Genomic DNA, 17398 nt, shown 5'->3' with positions numbered 1-17398 from the left:
CATCTATATTGACCAGGAGATATCCAAAGAAATGTTAATGGCCATGGAAAGAATCTTAGAAGAGGGCGAAAATGATACACATCCTTTCGACTTAATTTAAACAAAGCCGAGACAAGCTATAGGAACAGACTAGGATAGAATTTGAATCCAAAATTTACTACTAAAGTATAAGAACCTATTCATTTCCAAACCTGGCCTAATTCCAAATTTCAAGTATTCACTTATTGTGACTGACTGGTTGCCGTTTAAGAGGAAATCGTATCCGATACCAGAGAAATTTGACTCCAGAGTAGGTAAGATCATTGAGGAGATGGAAAGGGACGGAATGATCATGAAAGCCTGAACTCCATTTGTTAATTCTCCGGTAGTAGTTTCTAAACTGGACGGACCACTACGTGCATGTTTGGACGCCCGGGCCATCAACGAAAAATTGATCTCAGAGAATGATCAGGCTCCTACTATTAAGGACGTCATCTGTAAATTCAAGGGCATGAAGTACTTCTCATCAGTCAACTTTACATCCTCGTACTACCACATCCTGTTGGAAGAAAAATGCAGGCTTCTCACAGGGTTTATGTACAACCAACAGATGTACTTTTTCCATCTGATGCCTTTCGGATTTTGTAACGCTGGTGCCGCACTCATCAGGGCTCTTGATCGATGTCTAACTGATGAGGTAAAGAGCTTTACTACCCGGTACATTGATGATTTGTTAATAGCTATGGTGGTGGTGGAGTTTATTGTTTTAAGAGGAAGTACAACTGGAAACATTAGAGGAACAACTTGAAAGCTAGAGAAACTCATGAACAACTTATCAGATGCAGATTTTCATGTCAATCTGAATAAATCTTATTTCTGTAAGTCTGAGATACTCTTCTTGGGACATATTATCGATGGGAACGGAGTGAGACCAAATCCTATTAAGATCGAGGCCATCAATAACTTCCCTAAGCCGATTCGGGCTAAACAAGTGAAGCAATTTTTAGGAATGTGCCAATTCTTTGCGAAGCACTGCCCGCAATATACCCAAACAGTTGCTCCACTAAAAGAGTTACTAAAGAAAGGGAACAGGTGGAAATGAAATGACGAATGATCAAGCCTTCTTGAAAACTGAGATGCTGTTAAACAACATCAAACTAGGATATCCAGATTTCACTAAACCCTTTATTATCCAGACGGATGCGTCGAACATAGGAATTGGGGCTGAGTTGTTTCAAGAAGAAGTGGATGACCGTAAGGGAAGAACGTGCCTAGCGTTTGTTAGCAAGAAAATCCAGAAACTTGAAAAACACCACTCAGTCACTGAATTGGAAATGCAGTCAATCGCATACGCTCTTAGGTACTGGCAGAAATTAATTTATGGATTTCCCATCATAATTAGCACAGATCACCGTGTATTAACTTTTATGCTTAAGACTACTATGGCTTACGGACGAGTTTTCAGATGGACACACTTTGTACAACACTTCAACATGCAAGAGAAACATGGTTCAGGGAAGAATAATTTACAGCGGATTGTTTAAGCAGGAATCCAAATTCTGAAACTCTTGAGTATTCATCAGATCGAGCTAGTGCCAGAAGACCATGATTTATTACGTAAGCTCCGTTATCTTCGACAAGCACAGAGGAGACACCAAAAATTGCGGCCTATTATTAATTTCCTTGAACACAAGCTTACTCCAGCCGAACCAGGATACAGGAAAATTCAGAGACAGGCTAAAAACTTTAAGATACCTCAATGGAATCCTTTATAAATTTGTAGACTGTGCTAAGCCGAAATTAAAGATTGTAATTCCACTTAAACTTCACGGACCACTCACTTGGGCACACACATCGAATTACGGGTCACGGCGGTGTGGATAAGACCATTACAACCATCCAAGAATCATTTACGTGGAAAGGATTAAGGATATTTGTGAAGAACACCGTGAGGACGCACGACACTTGTCAGAGGGTCAAAGCAAGTTCCCATCTATTACAGCAGAATCCTATACCAATTCTACTATCTGGACCAAAAGAGTTATATGCAATGGATTTATTTGGCCAGATACCCACCTCAAAGAGAGGAATCTGTCATGTTGTAGTGACAATCGATGTGTTTTCTAAGTATGTCACGCTGTACCCTATCCAGAAAGCGAACTCTAAATCATTGCTGAGGAGAATCACCCACATCATCATCCCTCACATGGGGAAACCTAGAGTGCTTTTAACAGATCATGGTCCTCAATTCACTTCGGAAGAGTTTGAACAGGCAATGATCCAGTTAAATATTAAGCACGTCTTGAACTCAGTCAGGCATCCATCTAATAATCCAGTGGAATACGTGATGCACGAATTAGCAAAGTTTTGCCGGATATTCTGTGGAAATGCTCATTGGAAATGGGTGAATGTACTCCCTATAATTATGGAAAGTTCCAATGGTACGATACATGAAGCCACTTCTCATTCCTTCAATGCTGCATTTTAACCCATATCCCGTGAGACCATGAGACAGCATTATCTCTTGCCCCAGTACTCCAGGAGAATATTGAAAATGCCATTAAATCTCTCAAGCACCAAGCTGAAAGAAGACAAAGAAGAGTACAAGAAAGGAAATTCCATCGTCCCCTCAAGTTAAATGAATATGTTTTACTCAGAAAACCAGCTGTATCCGTACCAACTAGTAATACGCCATGTTCGCACCTTTGTTTGTGGGATCTTACAATATTATAAGAGCATTCGGCAAAAATTCATACAAGATTAAAAGCTTGGACAAGTCCTATAAAGCGGTCCACAATGTGGTGAATTTGAAGGTTTACCATGCGCCTAAATAGAGGACCAGCTGTCAGGTAAACATCTGTGTAGAAAGGAAAATCATCCGCTGAGGGAGAGTTATGGAAAACTCGCATCACATTCGCATAACAACTGGTTGATTTGCCGAGGATATTTGTAGTGAGATGTCTGAGCTTAAGAGAGAGCCTGTTCAGAAGTGTGTGTTACTCCGTGCCAAGCTTCTAGCGAGACATCAGAACTTAGGGAACTAGCAGCTGCATAGAGTCAATACTATAATGGTGTAGCCTTTACTCCAAATTTTCGGGCAAAATATTATCAAAAACAACTACATCATAACTTAACCTGCTGTATAAATTATTCTCTAACCAAGGGAGAAATGTTACCTGGCTCAAACGTATACTAAAATTCTATTGAGTCAGTTACAGCTACTCTTCAACTAAGTACGTGAAGGAAACAGCAATACAACGGGAACTGTCGCCTCTACAATATGCATTTCACCACATCAAGAGGATCGTCAAGATCATCGTGGGAGATCAACCTTCCTGCCAGCATGATGTACTACACGTGTGAGGCACCTCTAACACTGAGGGGATGGACGTGAAAGACATGCTGATATAATGGAGGAGCTGATCGAGAATCGAACCCCATGATGAAATTTAAGTACTATTTTGAATTTGTTTCTGTTCCATCTATGTAAAAACTAGATGATCTCTCTCTTCTTTCAGCAGTATTTTTGTTAAATTTGGTCATTTTTAATGATATTTCACTTCTTTTTCTTGAGGTAATGGTAGACTAGTTACATGTGTGATTGAGCTTTGACATTTTATTAGTGTAGTTAGACGTAGTTAGTCTTTGAAATCTTACTTTTCTGTCCGTCTACAATATTCATACACTACTCCAGACTCCAAACTCCAGCGTTTACATTGAATGCAAACTATCATCTCCTGTACTGATTCCTCGCACATGAGCGATCCAAGACAGACCCCAATCAGTCTTGAGCAAGCTCTCCCCACAACTCCGACTGGTATAAACCAACATTGGGAAAACATGCTTTTTGCAATAAGTGCACCGACAGCAGTTGTTAACTCCGTACAAATTAAGGCTGAATAAATGACTGCTTAATTTTAATACTATGTACTGAAATAAAATAAGAAATTGACAATTCTCCTTCTCAAGATACAGCAGTGAGAATGACTAATTTCAGAGATTAGGTTATGTACTGGTACTTTTGCATCTGGTTAAAATTCAGAAAGGCTGTTCCCATGTAAATTTATAGTGAAAAGGTTATCATTACTCTTCAGGAAGCTTGAAATATGTTTTCATAATACGTAAGCGGTAAGCCTAGGTTAGGTGACGCCATTTAAAGTACGAAAATGGAAACGTTTGGCACAAGCCTCTGGAGTGATGCTATTACATTTTTTAAGAATGAAACTGAATTAAAAAGAACCAAGCTTGTGAGCAGGCCACTGTTTGCAAAACATTTGCAATTTTTTTTTAAACAATGCTGTTTCATACCGATTTTAATATGTTCCTATGCGAGTTTGTTATCTTCCCCAACTTTTATGGAAAATAGAGAATAACCTTGTAAGAACCTTAAGCCGAAGCATTCACCAACAAAAATCACTGTCAAAAGGAAGGTTTAGTCATGGACTCACCATTATCAGGAATAATAGCGAGCATATTCCTAAATAACATTGAAACCAATCTAACCAACTAAGAGACGTAGAGGGGGACCAAGTTTTAAGAGGTGTGCAACTAAATGAAGCTACAGAGTTGGTTACAAATAGAGGATTATGGAAGCACTTAGTTAACCTGCAGAGGCCTGCTGACCAAATGCTAAAAGACGTAACAGTGTACAATGATGTATGCATGAGATAATGATCATCATCTAGCAACCACATTTCCTTGTGTATGTACCTTGCAATTATTCAGTTGGGTTCTGTAAATAGCACAGGTCTGTTTATCTGCAATAGCGCAAACAAACAATTTGTTGGGCTGTACCCAAGCATGCATGCATTTTTTTTTTTATTTTTTATTTTTTTTTTACAATTTGCTTAATGTCACACCGACAGACATGTCTTGTGGCAACAATCGTGCATTAATTAATTATTTAATTAAATTTATTCTTTTTCGACGAACAATCTGAACCAAGACTAGTTACGGTGCAAAACAGGCCTCTTGCTTAGATAGCAGGGGCACAAACAGTACAAAGTTGTAACTACAGCACAGTGTGTAGGGTAGGTATCTCCTTGTTTTATTGCATTGCTGTCAATGTGTAAATAATGTGTGATGGTACAATTTATGTTAATACAGGCAAAGATTCCAGGAAAAAGTGTTTCTACTGAAACCTCAATTTAAGGTAAACCCCTATTTAAGGTTAAAAAATCAGGTCCCTGTAAAAACGCTAAATAGGGGTTCTATTGTAAATTATCCCGCACAGATTGTATGTCGACCAATGCCAGACACGATTTTCTTCTCTGTATAACTGCTTTGTCTAGTTACACATGCATGAATCACAGATACAGTAAGCTACTGCCATCTGGTGACGACAATTTAAAGCCCTGTATTGCTATAATTTATTTGAACTCAGGCTTTGTGGAGGGCTCTCTGAAGTTCATGCAAGTTTGTAAATAGACGTTGCTTAACAACATGGTGCAGTTCCAGAAGAATTAGCAAGATTTTATACGAAAGTGATATTGATTTGACTGATAGTGTGAGTAATTTTTAATTACATTCACAGATATGTGTAGTGATAAACCACAACACGGGACTAAACCTAAACTTGATTCTTTTCAATTATTCACAACTGACGGGTTATTGATAGAAATTGTGCGTGGAACTAACCATTATGCCAGTGTAAACATTCAAACTTTTACGCCCCTAAATGGTCAAAATTGTTGTTCAGATTTAATTTATTGTCATCCAAAGAGGAGAAGTAAAGACTTGAGCTTTTCAGTGACCGAAAAGTGACGGGAAGACGACATGAGACTGTTTTTCTGTAATGCATGTACAAGAAAGCCTGAATTACATCCTATGGAGTGTTTTGAGAAGTTCCACAAAAAAGCACAATTACTCGGTTTACACTTGTGGATGGGTCTTGTCCAACTGCCATCCTCTGAATGTTACTGGAGTGATGGAGAACCAAGGAAGGATAACCGAATTACCAAAGGATATAAAGAGGTGTAGAAGAGGAATAAATATATTTTTAAAAATCCTAGTAACAGAAGCCAAGAAAATCTGTGGAAAGACAAGTGCTATACAGAGAAAGAAGGAAACACCATGGTGGACTGAGAGAATAAAGATAGCAGTGAAAGACAAACATGCTGAAAAGGAAATTAGATTGCAAAAACAGAAAATGGGTTAAATATGAAATTAAATTGAGCTTGTGGCACAGATAAGCTGAAACAAGAAGTTAGCTGTTAAAAACTGATTCAGGAAGAAAAAAGAAAAATGAGTTTACTTCGATAAAGGAAGACTACCGAGGGAACTTGAAGTTACTGTATATAGTAGTAAGAGGTAAAAGGAGTGAATATGGAAACATCCATGCACTGAAAATATATTCCAGTAATTTGGCAAGAACAGAGGAAGGAATTGGAAAGAAATGAAGGAATATTTCAGCTGTTCTTAAACGTAAAGTTTGACAATGCTATCATTGACTGCAGAATAGATACAAACTATGATGTCCAATACTTCCAACACAGTTGAAAGTGAAGAGAGTAATTGAAAGGCTTGCAAAAGGGAAGTCGTTCAGGTTATGATAAGCTTAACCCGGATATGTTGAAAGCAGCCAGAACAGCAGGCCTAAAATGAATATACACAGTGCCCTCAGTCATCCAGGAAGAGAACAAGATCACAGAAGATAGGACAAAAGAAGTCATCATCCCACTGTTAAGGGAAACATAAGGAAATGCAGACAATACAGGGGCATCACTTCGCTATCACATACCTTGAAGCTGTTAGGAAAGATAACGCAAAATAAATTAAGGAAGATAATTTAACCTTTACTGAAAGAAGAACATGGTTTCAGGAAAGATCAAAGCACTATGCATGTAACTTTTGCAGTGAGAATGCTGACAGAAAAATACTGGAAATATGGAAAAAACCAAACAAAACAAACACTGTATAACTGAAATTACAATTAGAATGAATTAGAAATTAGAATCAGCTTCTCACTTCACTTACCATCTTGGAAGCATAATCTCAAAAGACAACATAGTCGAACATGATATTTTCAACAGGACCCAGAAAAACCTAACTTTTATATTAAAGTCAGAAACCTATTTTGGGACAGCAAAATACCCAGAAAGCCAATATACTTTAACTATGTATCACACCTATCTTGCACCAACTCTGATCTATGCTTTGGAGACATACACTCTACTAAACAAAGACCTCAGGAGATTCCAGTAACAAATGACACTCATCAGAACTATGAATTTAAAAAATAAAAATAAAAACAGAAGGGAGAACAACAGAACTGTAGTAATAGGAAAGAAGATTCTTATCATCAGTGTTATAATGAAGCACAGACTGCAGTTAAACAGACATGACGAGAATGGACAATGACAGAACTGCACGGAAGTGGAGAGAAAAACACCAAGGGGAAGACCTAGAGAATGTTGGATAGAGACAGTTAAATACGACACGAAGACAAATCTATTCACATGCAGACGTCCAAGAACAAAAGATGTTTGAAGATAGTAAGAAATTATGAGCGCTTGTAATGCCACACCAGAGAAACTGAGTTGGAGAATAATTACTATGATGACTATGTGAAAAGTAATTTGAAATGAACACGTTAATGTAACTTATGAATAAAACTTACACAGGGTCGACAGACATAATTACTACAGTAGATGATGTTTATATTGCTACCTGGACCAAAATGACAAACTCTCCTGATTAAATGAGAGACATTTTGAGAAAATAATTTTTACAAGTTGTTCTACATTGCACCGACACAGATACGTCTTATGGCGACGATGGGATAGGAAAGGGCTAGGAGTGGGAAGAAAGCGGCTGTGGCCTTAAGGTACCCCAGCATTTGCCTGGTATGAAAATGGGAAATCACTGAAAACCATCATCAAGGGTGCTGACAGTGGGGTTCGAACCCTCTAACTCCCAATGCAAGCTCACAGCTGCCTAAATCATATCTCTACCATGCACATGCCTACAATGAAGCATCCACTATCAAAATCTGTTATTAATAATAATAATGAATAGTGTTATTGGCTTTACATCCCACTAACTACTTTTACAGCTTTTGGAGATGCCGAGGTGCCAGAGTTTAGTCCTGCAGGAGTTCTTTAACATGCCAGTAAATCGACTGACACAAGGCTGATGTACTTTAGCACCTTCAAATACCACCAGACTGAGCCACGATTGAACCTGCCAAATTTGGGTCAGTAGTCAGAACGCCAGCGCCGCAACCATCTGAACCACTCAGCGCAGCAAAATCTGTTGGACATTGTTGTATGTCCGGCGCTCCCGTCTCGCTCCGTCAGCCAGCTGCACGCGCGCCTGTGTATCATTCTGCTAGCTTCGACGCGCAGCCCTCAGTGCGCGTGCCTGACCATCGAGTGTACTATAAATAGGAGCTCCCTGCCTGCTCAATTGCCCACTTGCCCCGGTGTCCAGCTCCAGAATACACCCTACGTCGAGCACGGAGGCTACTCCTCTTGAAAATGTGCTTCGACCAGGTGGACTGAATTTCTGGCAGTACGAGGTTTCACCTCTGGTCACCGCTCCCTTACCTGTTTCCGCTGCCTATGTTCCGTAATTCTTTTACAAGCCATTTTCATTCCCTAATTTACGCAAGCTCCCTTAGTTTCGCTAGGTGGAATTTCTTCAATCAATTGAACTTGCTTTTTAGGAATTCAGGCACTTCAACAAACAAGGACTCTCAAAGACATTTATGTTAGTGTGCCAGATAGTTCTCGACTATCAACGTGTCAATTCACAAAGACTATCTTTTCAAGATAGAAGTGTATATAAAGACTGTAAACCTGTACATATTGTATAAAGACAGACTTTTCTCAAGATTCAATATTCCTTTTTGCTTCAAAATAAATTTCTGTTATTTATGTAAATATCATAAAGTGAAGCAATAAAAGTTGTGTTTTGTAAACTTCAACCTTGGTTACAACACAACTCTATGGCGACGAGGTAAAAAAAGCACCAACCTACAATTCTTCGACCCCAGTTGCCAACTCTATAGTGACGAAGTAAAAAAGCAACAAACTACACGTCATCAGCCCCAATCGCCCACTCTATAGCAACGAGGTAAACACGACACTACAATTCAACAGGCCCAGTTGTCAACTCTACGGTGACGTGCTAACAACAACGACACTCCAACCAGTTCTGACACACAGCTTACCTTACTCTTTCCTGCACGCATTTCGCAATGGCTACTGCGGAACAACTAGCTACGGTCTTCCAAGCCTTACAGCAGCAACAACAACAGTTTATGCAACAACAACAGGCAGCATTACTTCAGGCTATTCAAGCTATTTCTGTCTCTACACAGCCATCAGCTATTCCTCCGTTCTCTGCTTTTGATCCGGCTAAGGAAGAATGGTCAGTTTATTTAGCCCGTCTACAACAGCATTTCATCTGCCATTCTGTCACAGATGATCAACGCCGCCGCGCACTATTTCTTAGTTCGGTTGGCAATGCTACGTGTGAATTACTACGTAACTTAAGTCCGGAAGAACACTTATCTGAGGTACCCTTCACGCAGCTCTTGGCCCGTCTCACGGAACACTATGCCAAAGCTCCTCACATAGTGGCTGCTCGCTATAAATTTTTTCAGTGCAGAAAGCAACCCCATCAGACACATACTGAATGGATAACTGAATTGCGTGGTCTAGCTAAACCCTGCCAGTTCATCTGCTCCAAGGACGGTTGTGGTTCATCTTACACTGATTCTCTCATTCGGGACATGATAATTTTACATACTCCTGAAGACAAAATACGTTTTGACGCTGTCAAGCAGAGTAACCCTTCTTTAGAAGACGTCCAGCGTATTGCTACGGTTTATGAGCTTACTACCAAGACTGCCGCAGCCATAGCTTCTCCACACGAAGTTGCACAAGTCTCGCCTCCGGCCCGCAAGTCCTCTGCTACCGTGAACCGTACGGATAAGGCGCTCTCCACCAAGCATTCTAGCCAGGTTCCCTCTCGCAATGCTACACGGAAGCCCACTTCTAGAAGCACCTCGAAACTCCTGCCTTCCTGCCGAGGTTGTTTCAAGCATCATGAACGTCGTGACTGTCGTTTTTTCAAAGCTACTTGTGAACGATGTAATAAACTTGGACACATTAAGACTGTCTGTCAAAGTTCGCTCCGCCCTGCTAAAACTACTGCAGCACGCCGGAAGCATATACAGCCCCGCCAAGACATGGAAGTTGATCAGATCAATCTTATTCTTCCCACTAAGGATTCTCACAAAATCATCATTCCTCTCTCATTCTCTGATCGATGTGTCGATTTTCAATTAGATACTGGATCACCTGTCTCTATTATTAACCTGACTACCTACCACAACTTAGGTTCACCTTCATGCTCTCCAGCTGACATCCAGCTCGTGACATTTAACAAGAAGAAGATTGACATCAAAGGTCAAATCAAGCTTCAGGCTAGTTATAAAGGAATTCAGAAGGCCATTCCTCTTCTCGTAGTTAACAACTACACTGCATCAAACATTATGGGCATGCATCTATTTAACTTATTTGGTTTCCAGATACATGACAACATTAACGTCGTATCTACATTGCATCCTACTTCTGACGTTACCGCTCTCCTAGCGCAGTTTCCTGAAGTCTTCGACTCTCAGCTCGGAACAGCCAAAGACTATACAGCTCACATACAGCTGAAATCCGGAGCTAAGCCTTGCTTCCTCAAATCACGTCCAGTACCCCTAGCACTTCAAGACCAGGTCACGAAAGAATTAGAAAGATGGATACAAACTGGAATTGTTGTACCAGTTACTTCTAGTCAATGGGCTACTCCACTCGTGGTAATCAAGAAACCTGATGGTAATGTTAGACTTTGTGGCGATTTTCGATCTACAGTCAACGCACAACTCGACACAGATATCTTTCCTATTCCACGTCCAGAAGACTTATTCCGTCGTCTCTCTGGTGGACAATTCTTCTCTCGAGTTGATCTTAAAGAAGCATATCTCCAGCTACTTTTAGACGAAGAATCTAAGAAATTTCTCACACTCAACACTCCTCTCGGACTGCTCCAGCTCCAGCGGCTCCCATTCGGTGTTTCATCCTCAGCGGCTATTTTTCAGCGCTATTTGGCTCAACTCACCGCCTCCATTCCCGGTTGTGCTAACTACCTGGATGATATTATTGTTACTGGAAAAGATCATCAGGAACATCTAACCAATCTACGCCTCCTTCTCCAGACATTGAAAGACAATGGACTACGAGCGAATCTCGCTAAATGTACCTTCTTTCAGCCTCAAGTTCACTACCTAGGACATATACTTGATAAGAATGGAATTCGTCCTAGTACACAGAATGTCTCAGCGATAGTAAACATGCCAGCACCTCAGAACCTCAAGCAGCTTCAGTCCTTCATAGGCAAAGCGAACTATTATAATAAGTTCATTCCACGCTTCGCTACAGTGGCAGCTCCATTAAACGCTCTACGTAAAAAAGGTGTTAAGTTTCAGTGGACTCCGCAATGCCAACAGGCATGGAAAACAATCAACAACGCCTTAATTCAAGCTATACAACTCACTCATTTTCAGCCCGACAAGATCATCACGCTAGCTACTGACGCTTCAGACTACGGTGTCGGTGCCGTTCTCTCCCAGAAGGATCGTCATGGACAAGAACGCCCCATCGCCTTCGCTTCGAAAACACTTAATGACCATCAACGTCGATACAGATAGAGAAAGAAGCTTTAGCCATCATCTTTGGTATTCGCCGTTTCAATGAATATCTCTATGGCAACCATTTCCTGATCATTACCGATCATAAGCCTCTCGTACACTTATTCCATCCTGGTAATAAGATCCCAGAGAATTCCCTCAGAAAGCTTCAAAGATGGTCCATGTTCCTTTCTGATTATTCCTATCAGATTGTATATCGAGCCACATCCCAGCATTGTAATGCTGATGCCCTCTCCCGCTTACCCGTTGGTCCTGATACTGCCTTCGATTCTCAAGAATCTGAATGTCTTCAGTTGGACATAGAACTTGAAGATACTGTATCCAGTTTTCCTATTGATGCTACCTGCATAGCTAAAGCTACGGATAAGGACAGTACACTTGCTACTGTACGTACTTACATCCGCACCGGTTGGCCTCTTCAGAGCACACTTCCTGCCCACCTGGCAACTTATCATCGTATGCAGCATCGTCTCACGACTCGTGCCGGAGTTGTATTACTAGAAGCAGGCACCATCTTCCGAGTGGTTATCCCACTTAGCCTACAGAAACAAGTTCTCGGATTATTACACCAAAGCCATTGGGGTATCTCCAGAACAAAGCAACTCGCCCGTCAACACTGCTACTGGCCCGGTATTGATGCCGCCATCGAAAAGCTAATACGTCATTGTGAGCAATGTCAAACGAATCAGAACGCCCCGTCTTCTGATCTTGCTTCCTGGCCTCCTGCTACTACTCCATGGGAACGAGTTCACATTGATTTCGCAGGTCCTTTCCTCAATTCCATGTGGTTAATTGTCATCGATTCACTGTCAAACTTTCCATATGTCGTGGATATGCATTCGACTACTACAACCGAAGCTACCATTCGTGCTCTCCAGAAAATCTTTACTACAGAAGGTTTACCGCAAGTACTCATTTCAGACAACGGACCTCAATTTACAGCTACTGCTTTTCAGAACTTTTGTACACATAATGGCATTCGTCATATCCTTGCACCACCTTTTCACCCTCAATCTAATGGTGAAGCTGAACGCTTCGTACAAACATTTAAAAGAAGTATGAAGAAAGCTGTCTCTTCAGGCTTAACTAAAGACCAAGCCTTGCTCCAACTCCTAAACAACTACAGAACTCTACCAGGCGCTGATAATATCACTCCTGCACAGAAGCTCCATGGACGACCTCACAGAACTTTACTTTCTCTGTTACAGCCTCTTCCGACCCAGCATAAGACATCACCAACGAAGTTCTCCCTCAACGACAAGGTCTACACCAGGACATTCAAATCCAACCCACTATGGATACCTGAAGTCATCTGCAGATCTTTGGGTCATCGTCTATACGAGATACAGACTACGGAGAAACGTATCTGCCGCCATCAAGATCAGATACGTCTGCGCTACCGCCCCTGTCCAGCTATTGATGCTATTGCTAAACCTGATAAATCTATTGCTGAACGCGCTTTAGATCATTTAATAACAATGGGTTCCTTTCAGGACGAGACAGCGCCACTCCGCCCAGTTCCAGCTCCGGACAATACAACAGAGACTTCAGCAGCTCCGCCCCAGCATCGCAGTCGCCGCCAGCGCCGCCGCCGTTTCACGCCGTACCGGCGTATTTAGGAGGGGAGGGTGTTGTATGTCCGGCGCTCCCGTCTCGCTCCGTCAGCCAGCTGCACGCGCGCCTGTGTATCATTCTGCTAGCTTCGACGCGCAGCCCTCAGTGCGCGTGCCTGACCATCGAGTGTACTATAAATAGGAGCTCCCTGCCTGCTCAATTGCCCACTTGCCCCGGTGTCCAGCTCCAGAATACACCCTACGTCGAGCACGGAGGCTACTCCTCTTGAAAATGTGCTTCGACCAGGTGGACTGAATTTCTGGCAGTACGAGGTTTCACCTCTGGTCACCGCTCCCTTACCTGTTTCCGCTGCCTATGTTCCGTAATTCTTTTACAAGCCATTTTCATTCCCTAATTTACGCAAGCTCCCTTAGTTTCGCTAGGTGGAATTTCTTCAATCAATTGAACTTGCTTTTTAGGAATTCAGGCACTTCAACAAACAAGGACTCTCAAAGACATTTATGTTAGTGTGCCAGATAGTTCTCGACTATCAACGTGTCAATTCACAAAGACTATCTTTTCAAGATAGAAGTGTATATAAAGACTGTAAACCTGTACATATTGTATAAAGACAGACTTTTCTCAAGATTCAATATTCCTTTTTGCTTCAAAATAAATTTCTGTTATTTATGTAAATATCATAAAGTGAAGCAATAAAAGTTGTGTTTTGTAAACTTCAACCTTGGTTACAACAGACATCACTCCCCAAACTCAATGGTACGAGTTCTAGATAGAGGTAACGTTGTTGCATATGTCCGAATGGTGAAGATCATTAATCCAGTATTTTTCACTGAACAGTTTATATACAACGGTCATCACTGTATTGTTCTTGGAACATCTGGTGCTATCTGCAACTTTCTAAATATTCTGGTTTTCTCAGTATCACTATGGAAGCAGACAGAACTCTGAGATGGACACAGTTCGAACTACTGATAGAGTTGTGCAAGTCAATGTGGTGAAGATCATAGTCACTTCGCTGGAAGAAACATGATTTTATTTAAAATACAAAAATTGTTGTAAAGATGACAACCTATATCTGGTGTCAATTATGGCTGTTAAAATGTTGTCATTTTCTCAATATTACTTTGCAAGGCAGACAGACATAGGGATTTTAAATAATTACATTAGATTGAACAGATCAAGTTATTACATCACCTAGAAAATCAACCTTCCTACTTGTTATAATTATGTATTGCAGTAATCATTACCTGGCATTTAATTCCTGCCTGAGAACATGAGCACGTATCAGGATCACAGTAGACTTTGCACCCACAGCCACAGAACTCTCTAGATGAGCGAATGTCACGGCACTCATCCTTTTCATATGAATCTATCTTCCTCACACCAGCAGCGCGTAGAAGAGCTCGTCGCTGTCGAGTTGGAACTGGCTGGATATAAAGATTAATATAAAGCAAATGAAGTGGAATAAAAATCTCCATGACTAAACGTGCAGCTTCCTGACACAAAATGTGATCACAAGAGCCTGGATTTCCATGCAGTATCAAATCTCAAAATAAGCATGCATTCATGCACTATCATACAGAACATACAAAACATGCATGAAAAACTGGAAAATATGCACTATAAAAATTCAGTTCCTTTTGAAACATTGTATAACAACTAATCTCTCCAAATTGTCTTGATATAAGCTCATCCATTTATCTGACAGCACATTCTTAAGCACGGAAAATGACTTTTCTATGTTACAAGACGTGACGGGTGCATACTTAAATGAAGAAATTTGGGACAAAGTGAGGTCAAATTGTATGTCTTTTGCATTTTCGCCATAATACGTCTTAAGGCCAGTCTCCACTGATTAACATTTAACATCAACATGTTAAATTTAACATGTTACAGTTGACATGTATATTGTGATTGTCTTCCAATTGACCTTGCATGTTAACTCAGAATGTTGAGGTTAACACTTTTAACATGTTGGCGTGTTTTCTGCTTCAAGTGGAAAACATGTCAATTCGTTGTTCATGAGATATCGGCACAGCTTCAGCAACTTCTGTGCTGTTTTCATTCTAACAGATAGCCTAAACGAATCAAATGTACTTCTCGTGAAGTAGGATTACAGTTACAACACTCCGCAATACTCATTCTCTTTGTTATAAGCTACAAATACAGTACGCGCACATATGTCGTTTTCTCTGCACTATACCGGTACTAAAATTTATGGTCAGAAATGGGGTCGAGCAAGGAGATTACTCTGGACTTAATTAATGATATAATAGAAAGGCCTTATTTGTGGAATCTCAAAGGAATACAGAGATAAAGCGAAGAAAGCCGGCAGATTCCAGGAACTCGAAATTATCTGTAATTGTCACGAGTGCATCGAGAAAAAAAACTAGCATCCCTCCGCTCCCAGTACAGTCGTAAATTGTAAAAAGTTCAGGAAAGTTGGAAGTCGGGGGCGGGAGCGAAGTTTATACTTCAAAGTGATTTGGTTTTGAAGCAATTAGCAGGATGAGGGGAGGAAATGTGCCTAATAAAACTGCATTTCTAAATCATGATAAGAAGCAACAGTGGCAATAACAAAGGCGAAATCCTAATCTTTTTTTTTCTTTCTGCTAGTGGCTTTACGTCGCACCAACACAGATAGGTCTTATGGCGACGATCGGACAGGAAAGGCCTAGGATTTGGAAGGAAGCGACCGTGGCCTTAATTAAGGTACAGCCCCAGCATTTACCTGGTGTAAAAATGGGAAACCACGGAAAACCAACTTCAGGGCCGCCGACAGTGGGAGTCGAACCCACTATCTCCCAGATGCAAGCTCACAGCCCCACGCCCCCAACCGCACGGCCAACTTGCCTGGTAATCCTCTTCATCTGAGTCCATTGTCCTTGTGTGAAAATACTAGACACCACCTAAATGTATTACCACAAATTGATATAATGAACTACCTGTATATAGAAAAAGGAAGTCAAGTTTAACATGTTTATTAAGTGTGGACACAATGTTAAATGAAACAGTATTCAACATTTAACATGATGGTGTCACCAGTTAACATTTAACATGTTGTTGTTAAGCTTAACGAATTCAAAATCAGGATTTGAACGCATCACTTTGTTCAACTTATAGCGAGCTTCTCCGTGCAATGATGGCAGACACATTTGAAAGTCCTCAATAACTGTAACGATTGCCTGCTACGATAACAAAGACGTGTGACAAGTGAAAGTTCCGGGTAGGAAAATCCTGGATAACAACAGAAGAGGGTTCAGTGCAAAACCAAAGTTTGAAGCTGCTAGCTCAGTAACGCGGCATCACAGAAGTGCGATTAAATCAAAAATTTTCAAAATATGCATTATGCATGAATTTTCTCCTAAAATGGCCAAAACATGCAAACGTGCAAGGAAAAAGAATGGTTATTTGGAATCGTTTAGCCATACAAGGAATATTTGCAAAGTTTGAGAAGTGTAACCAGCTTATTTAAAAACATGCACTTGCATGGAAATCTGGGCTCTAGTGATCAGCTGATAAACAACAGAAAGGAAGGAGCACATTATCATATAGATTTCCTGGATAGTTAATTTTTTTAAAAAAGGTACAATTCTATGCTTTCAGAACAAATTTAAAGGACAACATTTGCTACAAATTACCGTTATTACTACTCCTCATTTTTGTAACTAAACAGAATCATGCAAGTTTATTGGCAAAGGTATATATTAAAGAGTAAGACAGAAGGAAAGACTAATGCAGGAGAAGGTATACGAAGTTCTTCTCTATAAGAATCAGCTGAGTTTTGGGGTCAGGAAGTGTACATTACCCAATGTAAGCATTACATCAATTTGTGATTCACTTGAATGGCAGGAATGAATATTCATGAAATATATAATTACAATCAAGGAATAAATGCATATAGCAATGGAGAATAAGAAGGAAAATGGGGGAATACAACATAATTTCCATTGCAGAAATGAACATTTTGTGTTTTCGACAGACTGAAAAACTGTATGTTGTATTAACAGAGTCGACGCTGAAAAAGAATGGTTTCCTTTCTAACAAAAATTTAAATCTTCAGATGATGTACTGAATTGTTATAAATCTAATATTCTTGCCCACAAAAACAAAAAGTGTGATAAGATCAATGCTTAAATT

At 40.5% G+C, this 17398-nt stretch overlaps 1 protein-coding gene across 8 annotated transcripts in view; it reads right to left on the bottom strand.

Annotated features, from left to right (window-relative positions):
* Axud1 (AXIN1 up-regulated 1) overlaps window positions 1-17398 on the bottom strand; it is a 371647-nt gene that overhangs the window by 12171 nt on the left and 342078 nt on the right. For all 8 annotated transcript variants that reach the window (XM_067145319.2, XM_067145318.2, XM_067145326.2 and 5 more), the window contains one exon: window positions 14506-14685. In XM_067145319.2, the coding sequence (XP_067001420.2) occupies window positions 14506-14685 (180 nt within the window). The remainder of the gene's footprint in view (window positions 1-14505; window positions 14686-17398) is intronic.

The sequence above is a fragment of the Anabrus simplex genome, chromosome 4, assembly GCF_040414725.1.
Source record: "Anabrus simplex isolate iqAnaSimp1 chromosome 4, ASM4041472v1, whole genome shotgun sequence".
In the NCBI taxonomy this organism is placed as follows: Eukaryota; Metazoa; Arthropoda; class Insecta; order Orthoptera; family Tettigoniidae; genus Anabrus; species Anabrus simplex.
This window is presented reverse-complemented; position numbering and strand designations above follow the sequence as displayed.